The following is a 17,969-nucleotide window of genomic DNA, read 5'->3' as shown; positions in this document are numbered from 1 at the left end:
TTTCTAACCAATAAAATAAAAAAAAACATCAGATTTTTGAACAATCCCGCCTCTCCACCCCTCCCATCAAATAAAACTGCCTTTCTCTCCCTGACTCATATTCTCATACTCATAGTAAAGATGCCACTTCATGGGGTCTTTAAGATTAAATGTTTACTTCCTGAAAGAAAATGTTGTTGCTAAGCAGTAAAAGCCAATAATTTGTTTTGAATTACAGTATTTTGACTGTAATTCTGTTGTGTTGCGCTTGCTTCCAGAACGACGTACGAGGCGGGACGGTTTCAAGGAGAGACCCAGCTGTTGAAGCCGGTCAACCTGGACTTGTCCATCCAGAGAAACCTTTCCTCCACCTGGTACCACAGCATACCTGACATAGAGATCACTGCTCATCTCAAGCCCATGAACGTAAGTAGGGGATTGGCGGTGCGTGCGGTCGTGTGGTAGCATGAGAATTACTCACCAGCTGTATGTCTGGGTGGCAGCGTGTGTGTGCTTTGTGCGTATTTTGCCAGGTAGTTTTTATTCTAGCTGTGTAATCAGGGACCGTTTAGACCTGGGATGACAGGTGAATGCAATTAAATTAAAATGCTTTTCTACAGAATAGAAAAGCAGCAGTGTTCTGGCCCTTAGGACCAGAGTTGAGGACCATGGGATTAGGATATCGACTGCCCTAGTGTTCGCAGATTCGTACTAAACATGAGTGTTACACTTTGACAAATCAAACCATAGTATGATGCACTCCCAACAAAACACAGTAACATCAGGACTGTGAAAGAGCCTTGCGTCATTAGTGTTTTCCATGCATGTTAATCAGGAGATGTGCAGAGTTTCTCAATGTACTCTGGGGAAATGTGTACATTTGCCGGCCCACAGGTAAACACATTTACTGACTAATATAAATAGTGTTTTCTCATATTTACTGTAATGTCTGCATGTATATTTGGCTCAGAGTTGGTTTCTATCTGCCTGTTTGTCTATACTGATAACTGATCTGTTAGGGAATAAATGTAAATCAAGAAATGCCTTCCCGAGTATAGTACAGTTCAAACACGTGTCTGTTCCCGACAGCTGATCCTGAGCCAGGATGACATGACGGTGGTCCTGAGGACTCTGAGTGAGAACTTGTCAGAGACGTCTGACGCCGTCCCCCTCCCAGCTCCTCCGCCCTCCGCTGACCCCTCCTCCGACACCTCATCCAACAAAGAGTCCCAGGGCTCCGGAGCCACAGGACCAACCAGCAGTAAGGGGGCTGGATTTGTGTGTGTGTGTGTGTGTGTGTCTCTTCGGAGTTGTGATTGTGTTTGTCTGTGTGTGTGTATGGGCGTACTTGTTGAGTTTTAGACATAAGAACTTTATAGGGAAATTAGTAAGCTTTTGTCAGTCCTCGCACTGAAAATGGGACAGTTTAGGTCACAGCTGGCTAAATGATAGGGTGAGGATTTAGGTTAAGCATGCAGTAGAGGTAGTTTGTGTGTTTGTGTTCTTGTACCTTTACCTTTGTGAAGACATAACTCAGTGTCATCACAAGGATTTAAATATTGAATACTGATGTGTGCTGTGTGTGCGCTGTGATAACTCTTACTGTAATTGTAGGTAACACAGTGGTGACGGCTGCTGTTGTGGAGACCCAGAAGAGCAGCAAGCTGAAGAGCACGCTCAAGTTAGACTTCAAGTTTGACTCCATGACGTTGGTCCTATATAGCCCCAATGGGATTGAGGTAGCTCACACACACACACACACACACACACACACACACACACACAAACACACAAGTATGCACACACAGGCAGGTGTGTTGGTCCTGTGGATGACTTTATTACTGATACACAAATCATTCTGACGCTGACTTAACTCCACTGTTACACTCCTTTCCTTACACACCCGAAACCCTTCAATATGTCTAGAGCTCTCATCAGCTTTTTTTTATGTAAAAGAAGAAATCTGCATACTAATAAACACCAAAGACATCAAGTAGGGTATGAATTGTTGAGTTCCAAAAGTTGAAGCATGATCAAATAAAAAAAAACCAACTGAACAATCTCAGTCCACTAAATACTTTTTTGAATGCTTGAAATGTGTTTTTACGCACAGACTGGCAACTTTCTTGCCTCATTCCCCCACACCTTTACACCCTTTTTACAGAATTTCTCTCACACACAAGAGTGCACAAGAACAAATTAATATGAACAGGAAAAGAGGGTCATATCTGTAGGACAGTTTCAATGCAGATGCAATGAGCAATGCATTTGGAGAGTGGCTTGTCGGCGATTGATATGAAACTCATTTTGATACGCTATAACAAATTCTTTCTCTGATTTATTATTGGCACAAATGTGGAATAGTCACTTCAGAATGTGTAAAGTATTTTTTATTGGTTTTTTTTTTATCCAATTAATTTCTCAAGGACAAGTTTCCAATTCAATCTCCATGCACCATCATCCTAAAAAAAAAAAAATTAAAGGTGCAGTCAAAATACATGGAAAGGGGAAAAGTCCACTGCTCAATTTTCCGCCACACTGATGGGAAAGACAAAGAGGCCAAGGTTCAGAATAAACTTGTGTGCAAGCAAAGGCACGCTCAAAATCCCCACATAACTTCCGCAGGTCAAAATCCCCACATAACAGGCCCCATGTGTTGTGATCCAGGTGCAGCTGCTGGACTCTCGTGACGAGCAGCTGAAGCTGGCAGAGTTCACCCTGGGCACCATCTCCACCTCCGTCCACATGTTCTCTGACAGCTCCATGAAGGCCTCAGTGCGTCTGGTTGACTGCCTGCTGGACGACAAGAGGCCCAGGGTCAAGATGGTCACCCCAAGGTACAAGGGACACACGTGCACACATTTGTCAATACAGACGCACACATTTAAACATACATCTGTCTATGTAGGCACACACTCGCACGCACACAGACACATGCACTTGTGTACACTCGCCTCTCAAAACACACAAAACACACACATCACTGGATGAAATTACAATATTCAGTTAAAATTATACATACACTGCCAGTCAAAAGATTGGACACACCTGATTGAATGTACTATGTTTTTCATTATCTTAAAGCCATTTGATCTAAAGGCTTATGCTTAAATGCTTGAAATTTGTTTCTTAGACAAATATAAATAGTGAAGTTGATCCTATGTATGAATTTCTTTCCAAAGCCTTTGCCTTTCCATCAAGGCAAAGGGCGACTACTTTTAAAGAATCTAAAATATAAGATAGTTTTGATTTAACGCTTTTTTGCTCACTGCATAATTCCATTTGTGTTATTTTATAGTTTTGATGTCTTTACTATCATTCTAAAATGTGGAAAATACAATGTGTGAAAAATGCAATGTGTCCAAACTTTTGACTGGTAGTGTACATATATATCAATTCAAATTACAATATATGGCATCTTAAATGATGACACATCAACTCCATCTCTCCCCAGAAGATGGTGTAGCATGTCAGCTTGTGTAACTCAGTAGAATGTGACCTCACTGAAAAGACAGATGGTGGAAAAGAAATTGGGCTCATCAGTGCCACACAGTAACACGTAATGGTCATATGTGAGAATATAATGGTGCACAGGTTAAATTTTATCTCTCTGGAAGAGTGTGTGAATGGTGATTGCACTTACAGATATGGGGTGCTTTCAAACAAGATTTAATTGTCTGCCTTTCTATTGATCTCTGCTCTTTTACATCTCTTTCTCTCCCTCACACTCTCTCTCTCTCTCTCTCTCTCTCTCTCTCTCTCTCTCTCTCTCTCTCTCTCTCTCTCTCTCTCTCTCTCTCTCTCTCTCTCTCTCTCCCTCTCCCTCTCCCTCTCCCTCTCCCTCTCCCTCACACTGTCTCCCTACCCCAACCCACCCATTTCCCCTCCAGGATGATGGCGATGCGTCCCGGTGCTGAGCAGAACATGATGGTGGAGGTGAACTACCATCAGGGCCGTGACGGCACCTCTCTGGACACGGTGGTGCAGGATGTGTACCTGTGCGCCAGCATGGAGTTCCTGCTCACCGTGGCGGACATCTTCCTCAAGGCCTCCCAGCAGGGTTTCGCTCCTGTGCCTCAACCCAAGACCAGTAGCGGAGGGGGGGATAAAAAGAGCGCTGCCTCTGCTTCTGCATCTAAAGAGTCCAGTGGGTTGACAGTTCCAGTTTCAATTTAGTTAGCTGCCACTCTTATCCAAAGTGACTTTCAGTTGAACAGGAGAAAAACAAGCTCTAATCAGACACAGCCAAGTGAAAAGCAAGTGGAAGAGACAACAATAAAATTCTCTGTGAAAGGATAGAATACTTTTTTTGTTTTTCGTTTGAAGAGATGCATCATGAGTTTGAAAGCTTACTTTGACTTTCGGAATGAATCCGAATTAAATCAGTTCTATATTGAGTGTAGCTGTTTGTCTATAGGGAGATTTATAGGGTGTATATATATGTGCAGAAATAAATAAATATGTTGCATAAAGAGATTATGCATACCCTGTACTCAGCTTAGGACTTATGTCATACCGTCTCAACCATCTTGTTAGTCTCTGCTATAAACTGGTAGCAGACAAAAATACATATATATGTTTTTTTTACAAGATGTACCTGTAGTTGCGTATTTCTATATTTGCATCTCTTCCATCCTCCCAGCTAACCTCAGCTCACATGTTTTCCTCTGATACTCTTTGCTGCTCTCAGCTGCAACTGCAGCGGCGGTGTCGAAGATGGAGATGAACGTTCTTGTGCGGAACCCGGAGATCGTGTTTGTGGCGGATCTGACGCGCGCCGACGCCCCGGCACTGGTGATGACCACGCAGTGTGAGCTGGTGATGAAGAGTGACGCCGAGGGATCGCTGATGACCGCCGTCATCAAGGACCTCAAGGTTAATCTTTTGCACTGTAATGTAATAAAAGCAGAGTATTAAAGAGTAGATAAATGAACTTGTAATGGCATCTGAGAGTAACATCCGATGTAGATAGATAATAATGTAGATGATAATCTGTTTTATTCTGTTGCTGCAGGTGGTGGCGTGTCCCTTCCTGAGGGAGAAGAGGAGACACAATGTGACCACAGTGCTGCAGCCCTGTCAGGTGTTCTTCCAGAGCACCCAGACCCCCACCTCCCCTCAGGCGATGGAGGTCTGCATCAACGCTCTCACACTGAAGGTAGGTCTTTTATTACTATTACTCATTCTGTGTCCAGTCAGTCAATCGAGGAAGTTGGATTTCCTTCACATTCAAATAGGATTATTCCATCCAGTATCTAAACAAATGATTGAGAATGAATGCCTTGTTGTTAGTAAATGAAGATGAACTGACTCAGTTGATCCCAGCCTTGATTACTACTGCTGGGTATTCAACAATAATGTCATTGTAACATAGTCATAGTGTAGTAATAGTGGCACTATACAGATTCCCACCTCACCTCAGGCCATCAACAGTTTCATACAAGGTTTGTCTATTATTGTGACTACTGGTTGGTATACAGCCATTTAATTGGAAAATGTAGAAAGGGCATCTGCTATTGATCTATGCCAATTTCTTCTCAAAAAATGATGAGATATGCAGCGAAAGAAAACCGAAAGATGAGCAGAGAAAACCTCCATACTCCTCGATTAAGGTCTTTCTGTAGTCTAATGAGTTTTTATCTCTGTAATCCGCCTCTCTGCCCAGGTATCTCCGATCATCATCAACACAGTGATCACCATCCAGTCGGTGCTGACGCCCGCAGCGGAGACGCCCCAGGAGCTGGACAGCCCCGTGCCCCCGGAGCTGTGGGAGAGGCGGGGCTGGAAGGAGCTCAAACTCTGGTTCCTGGAGGAGGAGGGGGACGAGGACGCACAGTCACTGGCCCCGCTGATACCACAGGGGGAGTCATTACAGGTAATCCAGCACTGTTGGGACTGAACGGATAATATTCAGAGTATGTGATATGATGAGAATTTTGTTAGAATAGTCACTGACTCTATAGTTCTACAGCATTAAGTTAAAGGATTATGCTCCAATCCACTTACCATGTGTTGATCATGATAGGACTCTGTGAATACCTTTTGTTCTGATTTCTTGCGTTTTTTATTTGTTACATTCGGTCACATTTATATAATGAATCCTTTTTGCAGTGATATTTTAGATTTCACATGGGCAAACAGGTATTCCAGCTTAGCGTATAAGAATGGGGCGTTTGATTCCGCACACTGTTCATCCCTGCAGATGGCCATCAACTCTATCTGTGTGACTCTGGAGGCAGGAGTGGGGCACCGCACCATCCCCATGCTCCTGGCCAAGTCCTCCTTCTGTGGAGACGTCAAGAACTGGAGCACACTCATTAACCTGCGCAGCCAGCTCAACCTGGAGGTAACCCACAAACACACACACACACACACACACACACCCTAGCGCACTTATGAGCACACAAATCTACTGGCTGATGTGGGCATACACATTCACATTATATTTTCATACTTGTCAGGACTTTGTATTGCATTAATTCCCTAACCCTAACCTTAACCCTAAGTTCTAAAAGCCTAACCCTAATTCTGACTTTAACCTTAACCTTAACCTTTAACCATTAACTTTTGTAAAATAGCACTTTGCAAAGTGAGGACCAACAAAATGTTTTCACTTTTGAGTTTTTTTCTAATCTTTCCATTGTCTTGATGACATTTGGTCCACTCAAAGACAGAAGTGCATGCACACATTTTTAAGATGAATTATGATACACAGTTGTTATTTACAGTTGATGTCTCACATTGCCTTTATTCATGTCAACGTTTACCATATGTACACTCATTGGTAGCAGCCTATCTGAATATCAGACAGGCTCACCACAAGCTCATGTTTCTATATAGGAAATTGTGGTTTGTGTTGTGTTGTACCTTTAGGTTCACTACTTCAATGAGGTGATGGGAGTGTGGGAACCACTGCTGGAGCCCTTAGAGGACGAGACTAGAGACGGCTTCAGACCTTGGACACTGGGACTGAAGGTACACACACACACACACAAACACACACAACACACAAACACATCACACACACACATGCTCAGTGCACGCGTGTCTAACCATCTTACCGTCCTGTAACCAGATGAAGAAGAAGCCAGTGAAGTACACAGGTATGTCAGATGAGGTGGATTACAATGTACCGGACTATAAGACTGTCATCATCGTCAGCAGTAAGGACCAGCTCAACATCACGCTCTCCAAGTGCGGACTGGGCATGCTGGGTAACCTGGGCACGGTAAGGAAACAGCAGTCAACGGGTTAAAGGGGAATACCACTCAATTAAAAAATTCACATATGGACATCTGAGAGGGGGTCGTGGTTGGGAGAGGGAGGGGGAATCATGATGGTGGAATTGGAGGGAAAAAGGAATGGATGTTATTGTTTTATATTTCATCAATATTATCATCATTCATGATTGGGACACTCCTGTCATGAATAACTAACCCAGAGCTATACAGCTCGGCCTGTGATTAACCTGTGATATCCATTAATCTGGAGTTGCTTTGTAAACTGTGAATGGGAAACTTGAAATTTGAATTTCTTCAAAAACACATCTTTTTTCTGTTGAAACTATATCAATTATGAATACCGTATTTCCTCTAATATTGGCCCGGGCCTTTATTTACCTCAACTGCAGAGGGTACCAGGCCTTTATTGGAAGCAGGCTTATATTAGAGACAGGCCTTTATTTCTAATTCCCTCTGTTTGATAAGTATATTTGCTCCTATTTTAGTACGAAGCCTCCTTGTTTTCTGATCTGCTTCTGTTACGGTACGTTAGGTAGACGTTTTTTTGTTACTGCAATGCATTACGATAATTACGGTAATCGACGACGGCATGCTCCAGAGACTTCCGCTGGCCGAGCCATCTTGTGGCACTTGTACGTTACTACAAACTACAGTTACAAACAGGCACCAGCAGTTTACCCGTATCCACCGTTGTTTGCATGTAAGCTGAAGCTAACTGAAGCTAACTGAACCCGGGCACCGATGTGTTCCCGGTGATCCGGCCGAGATTTCGGCGGGGGTCCGGGGCTTGGATCGGGAGGATCAATGCGGGCCGTGGGCGCGGTGGAGAGGCAGCGGCGGAGAGAGGAGACGGACACAGTCCAGCCATGTACTAGGTTTTGACCTAGTTTTTCCCCCCGGCCTGTATTTGAGGCCGGCCTTTATTTGTTCGTGTCGACCACGGCCCCGGCCATTATCGGAGACCCGGCTTTTAATTGACTACAGGCCACTATTGGAGGAAATACGGTAAATAATCTATGCTTATCAACGGAAGATCTCCCTTGGTTCTCACTTAGTAACCTTTACCTTCTCTCTTCTATAGTTACTATATATATAACATTACAGATTATAGTCTTAGTTCTGTGGGTTTTGAGGAGAGCTGTTCATGTTCACAATTATTGATTACACGGTCCTACATCAAAGGGATATCATGAATTTCTGAATTATTTGGTAATCCCCTTTAATACCTCATCTTGTGCATGCGTATACCTGTGTGTACCTGTGTATCTTCATGCTGTTGTGTCTCCCCAGGCGTTTGCGGAGGCTGCCAAGCAGACAGCGGAGTGTTTCCAGAAGGACGAGGCTCCGTTTGTGGTGAAAAACCGGCTGGGCGTGCCGGTGTCCGTCCTCCACAGCGAGATGTTTTGTCCCATCGACCGTCAGAGCAGCGACCGCACCGTGGAGCTGCAGGACGGGGAGAGCCTCAACATGGACTACTCAAGAACCACGATGGACTCCGACCAGTTCTCTGCTATGACCTCCCTGAGTGCCAAGGACTACTTCATACAGCCCAGTAAGTTACACCGGATACGCATGTACATATATACATGCAAACAGTCAGATGTTGGTTTATGCATCACACACCACTGCCAACACAGTCTACTTGTATACACAGACTAGACTTAATGTGACTTTTATTAGTCCTATGCTAAACTAAGAATTAATTCATGTGTGCAGTCACTCTCAATTGAACCTTTTAGTATTAGAGTCAATAATGACATAGTAATATACTGACTTTTGAAGAGAAATTGTTATGTACCTGATGTTGCTTTGTCAGTATTTCAAAGTGTGACTCTAAAATGCGACTGTTTTGTTTTTGTTTGTAAGAAATGGCTTGAGATAGCTAATAAGTTCAATAGTATTCAAAAGTGAGTTTTACTTTCATGCCAGCAATCATTTTTTAAGAGTTGGGGTCACTATTTTTAGATAGTGGATATTTCATTTTGGAATGAAAATATTAATTTCTATATATGTCCATTTACACAAAGAAGTCTGAATGAGAAACAGTTTTGCCTTGCATACTGTAAGCTGTCTGTGTACAAAACAAATCAAACAGAAAACCCTAAAGCCAAATACACATTAACTGCATCTTATTTCCTCCGCTCTCCCCAGCTCCGGTGGGCCACACATCAGCCTGTGTGATCCCCCTGATCAAGGTGGGCCGGGGGTTGTACAGCGTGATGCACAAAGACTCGGGCGTCACTCGTTTCCTGGTCTGTCAGGTCTACTCTGTGGAGGGCAGCAAGTACATCAAGATCCGCTCTCCTTTCCAGGTGCATCGATCATCTCATACATTCTTAGTGAAAGTATCCATGGTTTTAGAACAGGCTGTACTTTGCGGTTAGGTGGCAGCAAATACATCAAGATCTCCCTTCAGGGTGCATTGATCCCCTTCTGAATCCCTAATTGACTTCATCCTTCAATTTTAGGGAGATACAAGGGAAAGTAATGCCAAAGCCTCAGATGGTACAGATGAAGGGCAGCATGCACTGTCTTCCAGATAATACCAAACTCACACTAAGATAAAAAAAAAAAAAAAGGAATAAATAATGATAATAAGCACCAGCCCTAAGTTAGATCTTAATGGATCAAATAAGAATAAGATTACAGTTCGAATTAAAATACCGAATACATTTTCCTTTTTCTCATTCTCTCTCTCCTTTCATGCAGATCATCAATCATTTCTCGATCCCATTCAAAGTGTTTGAAGGGTCAACTTGTCTGGGTACATCTCTCCCTACTGAGGAGTTCTGCGTGCCTCTGGACTCATATAGGTGAGGAAAACACACAAACAAACCCTTACATCCACACACATCTTCATGCACTCATCCTTATGCACACACACACACACTCTCTCTCTGTCTCTCTCTCTGTCTCACTCTCACTCCCTCTTTGCCTTTCTCTCATTCACACACAAACACACACACACTCCTTCGCCTCCGTCCACTCTCTGCTCTCTGCTGCCCTCTGCAGGTCTGAGCTGAGCCTGCAGCCAGTAACGGAGGAAGACACGGGCGATCAGGGCGAGCAGTTCGAGTGCTCTGAGGGCTTCAGCTACGAGGACATTAGGGGCCAGGAGCCCGGGACGCGCCTCCAGCAGACCTGCCGCCGTCGTGGAGACCAGGCCGGTGTGCTGATGGTCAACATCGTGCCGCTGAGGGACACTGTGATGTCCACACACACCGGAAGTGTCGGGGAGAACTTCGACGAGCCCTTCGTCCTTCACCTGTGGCCGTCCATCTTGCTACGCAACCTGCTGCCTTACCCCATCACCTACAAACTGAAGGTAGGATGGAACATACGAATGGGCCAGTTATAGTGCTACTACCACTAGCCGATAGTGTAACTAACAAAAACAATGGACGGCATACAGCTTGTGACATACATCCAAGAAAAATAAATCACTGTCATCTGTAATTTAAATATTTTGCGTTAACTTGGCATTGGACGTTAGCTGGACAGTTAGCTTAACTGCTAAATGGACATATCTTTCGTTATGTTAATATTACACCACAGTGAAGAGATTTAATTCGCTTAATTAGTAACTTTTTAACTTGATGTCAAAACAAAATAATGTTTGCTGTTGTAAAACATCACTTTCTCGCCTTTCAAACCTTTAAACTATTGTAGAACGTGTTGTTGTGTTTTGATTGCATATGAAATGCTTTGTTTAATAGTAAAGTTGCATGAACCTCATGCAACGTGCAACTCACCAACTCAACCGAGTTGCATGAATAGTTTTGCTGTGTAACGCCTGCCTTAGACTTGCATTAGTCACATACCTTTATGTCTCACGAGAAGCTCAAATTAAAGTGAGGAAAACAGCTTCACCTTCTCAATGTCACAATTAATCTTGTGCTTTCTTGGCAAACCAAAGTTCACATAAAGATTGCATAGATCTAATACTTGGGATTCATTGTTTTACTCATTGTCCCTCTCTGCCTGTTGGCCAACAGGACAGCGGAGACTCCGCCCCTGAGGCCACTCTGAAGCCGGGCCACTCTGCCCAGCTTCACACTGCAGTCATCAACCAGTCGAGTCTCGCTCTCTGCCTGCTGGACTACTTGGCTCAGGATTGGTCTGCTGAGTACAGGTCTGCCTTCCGTCTCATGCATCATATCTATACTTACTCGCCATTTGTTATTGTTTTGAATATGTTGCCATGAATAACATTTTTGTGGCAGAGTAATAATTTTTATACATTTCATTGATATGCTCTTACATTTATATTTTACATTTTAAGCTGACCCTCTTATCTAGAGCGACTTAAAATTAGTACAACAGTAGAATACGCTAATATTCCTCGATCACCAAAATTACAAGCAACCAAAAGAAATAGGAGACTAGAAAAGAGAGATTTGATTCAGCGGGCACAGGGCAATGTGTGGTACTTCTTGAAAAGATGAGTTTTTAGCCTACAACAGAGGATGAGGAAGATTTTTACCATCATCCTCATTAGAAAAAGAACAAGATGTCCATGAAAATCACCTTCATGTTGCCTTCTGCAATTAAATTTCTCTTGGGGTATAAATAAATGATCTTGTCATACAGTCTCCGCGGCGAGCAGGAGGAGATCACCTTCATCGTGTTCCAGTCTCTGCGAGAGGAGGAAGAAGAGGATGGAGAGAACGACGGGACGGAGAGGAAGAGGGCTGAGCTGGACATAGCGGTGCATGTTAAATATGACCCGGGACAGACAGAGGTGGCTATCCATTCACCTTATTGGATGGTGAATAAGACGGGCAGGTTGCTGCAGTACAAGGCTGATGATATCCACCGGAAACACCCGCTGGACTACGAGATGCCCCTCCTCTTCTCCTTCAAGCCTCGCAACTTCCTACAAAACAATAAGGTAAAGGCCGGTCTGATGTTGGACATCAAGCCAAAGGTCATTTAAAGAAAAAAAACCCTATTAGTTTAAAGTAAAATTCACATTTTCCCAGTGTGAGTTTACTGTATCTGTCAACCTATGGCATCGTCTGCCCCTCTTGAATGTGTAATTGACAATAGCATTCTCGCTTTTTAATCAGACTCTTAAAGTATGTATATGTTACATATATATATATATGTATGTGTATATATATATATATACTATATATACTATATATACTTTATTTTTAGGAGGACCAAGGACCAACACAACTACAAAGATATATTTCATGCACTACTGCACTAGTTGCTCTGTATTACAGTATTTTTGTGCTGTTACCTAGTTTCCAATATCTGTCCAAACAATGCAGAACAGGGAAAAAAATATTTGTCATAATATAATATTTCTCAATATATGCCAATGTGTTTGAAATACAATTTTATGAGGACTTAAAAACTGAAAACTACAAACATTGTACCAAATTGAAATATGGCTTGAAGTCACCTGGAAGTCGATGTGTTTTTGTTTGTACTTAGGAATACTGAGGTGTGCATAGAGTACACACTGTCTCTCTCCCTGACCCCTCTCAGTTGAATCTTACTATATCACTCTTCGTACTGAATGTCTGATCTGTGATTGCGTTCTCTTCATCCCTCAGGTCCGTCTGATGATCTCAGACAGCGAACTGTCAGACGATTTTTCCCTGGATACCGTCGGTAGCTATGGCGATGTGAAATGTAAAGGCAGATATAAAGATTACTTGGTAAGATTTTGCCAACGACGCTTTAACTTTGAGACTTAAAACCACATATGCTTTGATTAAAGAGCCAGATTTATGGGATGGAATTTTACTGAGTTAGTAAGACAGCTTTTGGTATTTATTGGTATATATTATTGGATATATTGGTACTTTAAGAAGTAATAATCAGTGTAATTCTAGAGACTATGGTGTGTTTTATTTGTTTAAGTATCATTGAGAATGGGTAGCTATCCCAGAAGTGTAACAAACAATACAACAGCAAATTCAGTTGATTGCTTAATTATCATGTTTTGGATTTGTGTGGTATCTGTCTGACTTCAGGTTGGTGTGAAGATAGACGCCAGCAGTTTCAGTCTGACCCGCATCGTGACGTTTGTCCCGTTCTACCTGGTGGTGAACAGAACCAAACACTTCATCTGGATAAGTGAGGAGGGACAGGATCACTGGACCCAGGTTCAGCCGGAACAGGTCAGAACCAAGTCTGGGAAGCTCAGAAACAATCCAACATAGTTTGCATCAGTGTTTCCCCTACAAAGAAGTTCAGAGACTTGATAAATATTGGCCAAAAGGATAGGACATTATGGAAAAGTTCTTAGCTAAGACTTTAACCTTTTTGAGGACTGCGTTTTTGAAATACTGAATGATGTATAACATTTTCAGATAAAACCCTTTCTGTATTATTTATGGTTTTGTTTTATTCCATGTTTAGTCTGCTTTTCCGTTCTGGCCCGAGAAAGACACCAAGAAGCTCAAGATCAAAGTGGAAGGTTGTGAATCGCCTCCTCGGACCGTTGACTTCACACGGCCAGAGAACTGCTTACTGCTGCATCTGGACAACACCGTGAGTGGAAGAGTAAACACACACGCATACACACACACATAAAGATAGTTGTGGTCCCATCCTACATGGGTGTTGATATATTGAAAAAAAAATAAAACCTGTCATTTCACATCAGGTTCCAGGCTAACAACATTTAAGAAATCCTAATATATTCCAGTATGTAGACTGTTGTTGGTGTCTGTTTTCTAGCTGGGCGGGATCACCGTAGATGTGAACCTATCAGAGCACTCGGCTGTGATCCGTTTCTCAGACTACCACGACGGCGCTGCCCCCTTCCTCATCATCAACCACACCAAGGACCAGATTCTGCAGTTCTACCAGAGGTGAGAACTGAAGATTGCCTTCCCTTAAACCAAATGCTTAATGGGTGGGATGCAAAATGGGTGCAGTTGAGGGAGAAGACAGGATAGAGGGTGAATGGTGAGCATGAGGGGGATGGAGCATGTCATGAATAACACCAAGGACAGGTTCTTAAAGTACCACACGTTTGAGAACAGAAGGAGAAGGATCAAGGTAGGAGGGCGGAGGAGGAGAGATGAACTTATGGAGAAGCAGGAGAGGGGAAGAAGGCAGGGAGAGGCTGAAAATAAACAAAAAATAAACGGAAAATGGAGATAAAGGGATGGCTGAGGATGGATTGTCACCACATACTCCATTTTAATTTAGTTGGATTACGTACTTATATTGTCGATTACTAAATCACCATGTACTGAACTAGTTATATCTAAATGTGTTCCCATCCCTAGATATAATACAACTGAGGTGCCTTCAACTAGCTGTTTGCAGGAAATTCTGTTTTCTTGGACCTGTCAGTAATGCAATATTCTCAGTGTCCCAACTTTAATTTGAAGTCAGACATCAACACAATATGTAAAACTATTCAAAAGTATGTTTAACGCCCTCCTCTCCAGTTTGTGAATGCCTGCAGATAATATTGGCTAGCATAAATACATTTGTTTATGTGAGCAAACAGTGAGCAAACGTTTATGAACAAAATACCTTGTGAAACGCATCTTGGCTTGAGGAGAAATCCTGCAGGTGAGAGAATAAGAAGGCGCTTATCTCTACGCTTTGCTTTACACAAAGATCTGGCATAAGCTGTTGTCAGGGCTGGTAAAGGGCAGAAATAGTGTTTTTATTTCTGCAACCGATCACAGTAATTTAAAAGGCATCCGGTTGCAGCCATATGGGACACAGAGGGTGTGGCAAAGGGATAGGGAAAATACCAGTCAGCTAACCAGTTGCCATCTCTTGAATGGAAGTAGAAATCACTGTTCCCACATGAATGTTCTTGTAAGTCGAACATGGGGGAGGCTCAAGGTGTAGATCTCAACCAGAGGTAAAAGAATAGGGAGGAGCAAGACAGGAGGGAAAAGGGAAGGCTGAAGACAGGAACAATCAAGTGAAGTGTAAAATCATCAAAGTATAAAGTTTTTCCATCTGTGTTTTATGCTTGTTACTGAAGCTTCTGTATTTCATTTTCATTTGAGGTTTTCTGCTTAGTGTTGACACATTTTTTTCATTTCATGTTTTATTTCAGTGTTATATTTTGTGTATTACTGTTGAATGACAATACTTTTTTTTCTCTTCTTGCAGCTACTTTGACATTTTGGTTTGTCATAACCTAGAAAGTTTGTTTATGTTGATGGCATTTTGTTTTGTTTATGTTTGTGTGTTGTGGGTCACGCAGCGGGCGGAGAAACTCCACGTGGGTGGCTGACGAGCTGCTCGACCTCTCCTTCTCAGTGGAGGAGGACAGGTAGAAAAATATCAGGAGGGGAAAACTGCTCTGACACACTCTGAACTCTGAGAGAGAGAGAGAGAGAGAAAGAGAGAGAGAGAGAGAGGAGTAATGGGAGGGGAGAAATGGGACAGAGAGAAACAAAAAGTGAATTTTCTAGAAGTGCCAAATAATATACATACTGAAAAATACTAAAGCGTAAAGTGAGGACACTCTGATATAAGATGGCATATACACTACCAGTCAAAAGTTTGGACACGCCTGATTGAATGTGCTATATTTTTCATTATCTTGAAGCCATTTTGATCTAAAGGCTTATGCTTAAATGTTTGAAATTTGTTTCTTAGACAAATATAAATAGTGAAGTTGATGCCTATGTATGAATTTCTTTCCAAAGCCTTTGCCTTTCCATCAAGGCAAAGGGCGGCTACTTTAAAGAATCTAAAATATAAGATAGTTTTGATTTGTTTAACACTTTTTTTGGTCACTGCATAATTATGTTTGTGTTATTTCATAGTTGTGATGTCTTTACTATTATTCTAAAATGTGAAAAATGGTAAAAATAAAGAAAAATGTGTGTTGCCAAACTTTTGACTGGTGGTGTACGCAGTGTTAGAGAGAGAGAAGAAAGGAGGAGAACGATTGGCTATAGAGGAGACAATTAATGGAGAAGTGCAGGGAAAGGAGGAAACACACACACACACACAAATGATTTCAAGTAAAAAGAATGACACAGTCACTACCAAGTGTCAGCACACTGAGTGCAGAGTGTGGTCAGATTGAGATTTCAGGTAACCATAACTATCGGGAGACTGCTTCAGCTCTGATTTGGATTTGTCTGTGTAATCTGCTCCTCATTCTTACCAACATACTTTTGACACTTCTTATGCATATACAGTATGTATCATGTACTACAGTATGTATATGTTACAAAACTCTTAAAATAATGACTGATTAAGTCAATTTATCTTCCATTTTGACGCTTATTACAAAAAGAGTAGGGCACTCTTTCTTAAACTATTTCTTTAACAAGGACCCAATGAAGGGCCCAAATATAAGAGAAGTATTTTTTCATGAGCTTTGGTCCCAGGAAGAGACCTATTGGAAATTCCTATTGGTCAGGTTTTTTCCTGTCTGAAAAGGTTTAAGAATCACTGTAGTAGAGTAAAAAGGAGCAGGTTAGACATCTAAACCCATTTATTACTATGATCCTTTGACCCCCTATCAAGTGTTTCATTACCTTTAGATCTGTTAGCTTTGGCTGCTGCTGATTGGATGGGATTCTGCCGGTGGAATCACACCTCTGCTTCCTGCAGTAGTTCTGTCGAACGGGCGGACTTGATCTCTCATTTCTTCATCCTCATCTGTATATTATGGCATCCCCACTTCCTCTCTTTCTGTTTTTCCATTTTCTCATGTTTGCCTTTTCTCTCTGATTAAAGGAGAGGTATCGGGGACTTTTGGGTGATTGGCCATTGTACTGGAATATATTGTCATGACAACATATGACTATTTCTGTCTGTTTATGGGAATCGTCTGTGTGCTTTGTAGAATGTCAAGCGGGTTCTTTGGATTTCATGGCTCTCATGACAGTCGATTCTTGGTGGCTGGGCTCCGTTATGTCGTCCTCTGTTTCATTGTAACTGTCGTTTTCTGCTTACTGTTGTCTGACGTGTTTGGAAAATTTTTCCTTGGTTTTTACTGGCTGTAAGTTTGGTTATGTCACTGCCTAATATGTATCTGTATGTGTGTGGGTTTTGTGTGCGTGCAGCTCTCAGAAGGAGACGGAGAAGGAGGAGCTGGAGCCGGGTAAAGCTGTTTACTACACCTGGACCGAGCCCACCGGGTCCCGAGAGCTACGCTGGAAGTGTGGCAGCTACAGCGGGGCACTGAGGAGCGAGGAGGTACTTTGTCTGAGGCAGAATAACAAATTACAGTTTCAGGGCCGTATTTACTAAGCGTCTGCAGTGGTGTTAATGCAGCTGCATGTGTAAAAAAGTGCCGATTCTTATCTATTAACCTGTAAGCACAAATATTTAGCATTTTGAAATGGGGTTTACACTTGGCATGGGACTTGATGCAATTAATATGTGTTTTGAAGCGTGGCAGTGATAGGGCTCAAATGGAGGAAATTGCGACTGACTTGATTTGCATAAGTGCTCTTGATAAATCAGGGTCCAAACTGGAGAAAGATGCGCTCGTTAAGTTTTTGCACATGGTAGTAATTAGCACACCGTATATACAGCCTTCACACTCATCAGAATATCTCAGTGTTGATGCTTCATGATGTTGAGCTTTAGATCGGTGTGTTACATCCATAGGGTATGAGAAGCAATCAGCTAAAAACACTGTCAAATTAGTTTCTACTGACCTTAAACCTCACATATCGTTTTATTATTGTTCATTTATTTATTTTTACATTTTCTAAGAGCAGGGGCAATGTTGTAGTAGCGCTGGACCGCCACTGCTGAACAAATGTAGGGCCAAACTGCAGCTGT

The 17,969-nt window shown here is 42.3% G+C and overlaps 1 protein-coding gene across 2 annotated transcripts in view; it reads left to right on the top strand.

Annotated features, from left to right (window-relative positions):
* The window catches only part of vps13a (vacuolar protein sorting 13 homolog A), a 56,437-nt gene that overhangs the window by 23,077 nt on the left and 15,391 nt on the right, over positions 1-17,969 (top strand). The window contains exons 34-56 of one of the 2 annotated variants that reach the window (XM_078284986.1): positions 258-405; positions 1,069-1,240; positions 1,594-1,718; positions 2,647-2,816; positions 3,870-4,126; positions 4,670-4,854; positions 4,994-5,137; positions 5,645-5,854; positions 6,182-6,325; positions 6,853-6,954; positions 7,055-7,207; positions 8,511-8,772; positions 9,372-9,532; positions 9,930-10,033; positions 10,233-10,545; positions 11,216-11,352; positions 11,811-12,111; positions 12,788-12,892; positions 13,211-13,357; positions 13,599-13,730; positions 13,920-14,053; positions 15,421-15,489; positions 17,243-17,375. In XM_078284986.1, the coding sequence (XP_078141112.1) occupies positions 258-405; positions 1,069-1,240; positions 1,594-1,718; positions 2,647-2,816; positions 3,870-4,126; positions 4,670-4,854; positions 4,994-5,137; positions 5,645-5,854; positions 6,182-6,325; positions 6,853-6,954; positions 7,055-7,207; positions 8,511-8,772; positions 9,372-9,532; positions 9,930-10,033; positions 10,233-10,545; positions 11,216-11,352; positions 11,811-12,111; positions 12,788-12,892; positions 13,211-13,357; positions 13,599-13,730; positions 13,920-14,053; positions 15,421-15,489; positions 17,243-17,375 (3,808 nt within the window). The remainder of the gene's footprint in view (positions 1-257; positions 406-1,068; positions 1,241-1,593; positions 1,719-2,646; positions 2,817-3,869; positions 4,127-4,669; positions 4,855-4,993; positions 5,138-5,644; positions 5,855-6,181; positions 6,326-6,852; positions 6,955-7,054; positions 7,208-8,510; positions 8,773-9,371; positions 9,533-9,929; positions 10,034-10,232; positions 10,546-11,215; positions 11,353-11,810; positions 12,112-12,787; positions 12,893-13,210; positions 13,358-13,598; positions 13,731-13,919; positions 14,054-15,420; positions 15,490-17,242; positions 17,376-17,969) is intronic. The other variant, XM_078284987.1, reaches the window with a different exon arrangement.

The sequence above is a fragment of the Centroberyx gerrardi genome, chromosome 8, assembly GCF_048128805.1.
Source record: "Centroberyx gerrardi isolate f3 chromosome 8, fCenGer3.hap1.cur.20231027, whole genome shotgun sequence".
NCBI classification, from domain to species: Eukaryota; Metazoa; Chordata; class Actinopteri; order Beryciformes; family Berycidae; genus Centroberyx; species Centroberyx gerrardi.
Note: the sequence above shows the minus strand (reverse complement) of the source record. Positions and strands in the feature narration are given on the sequence as shown.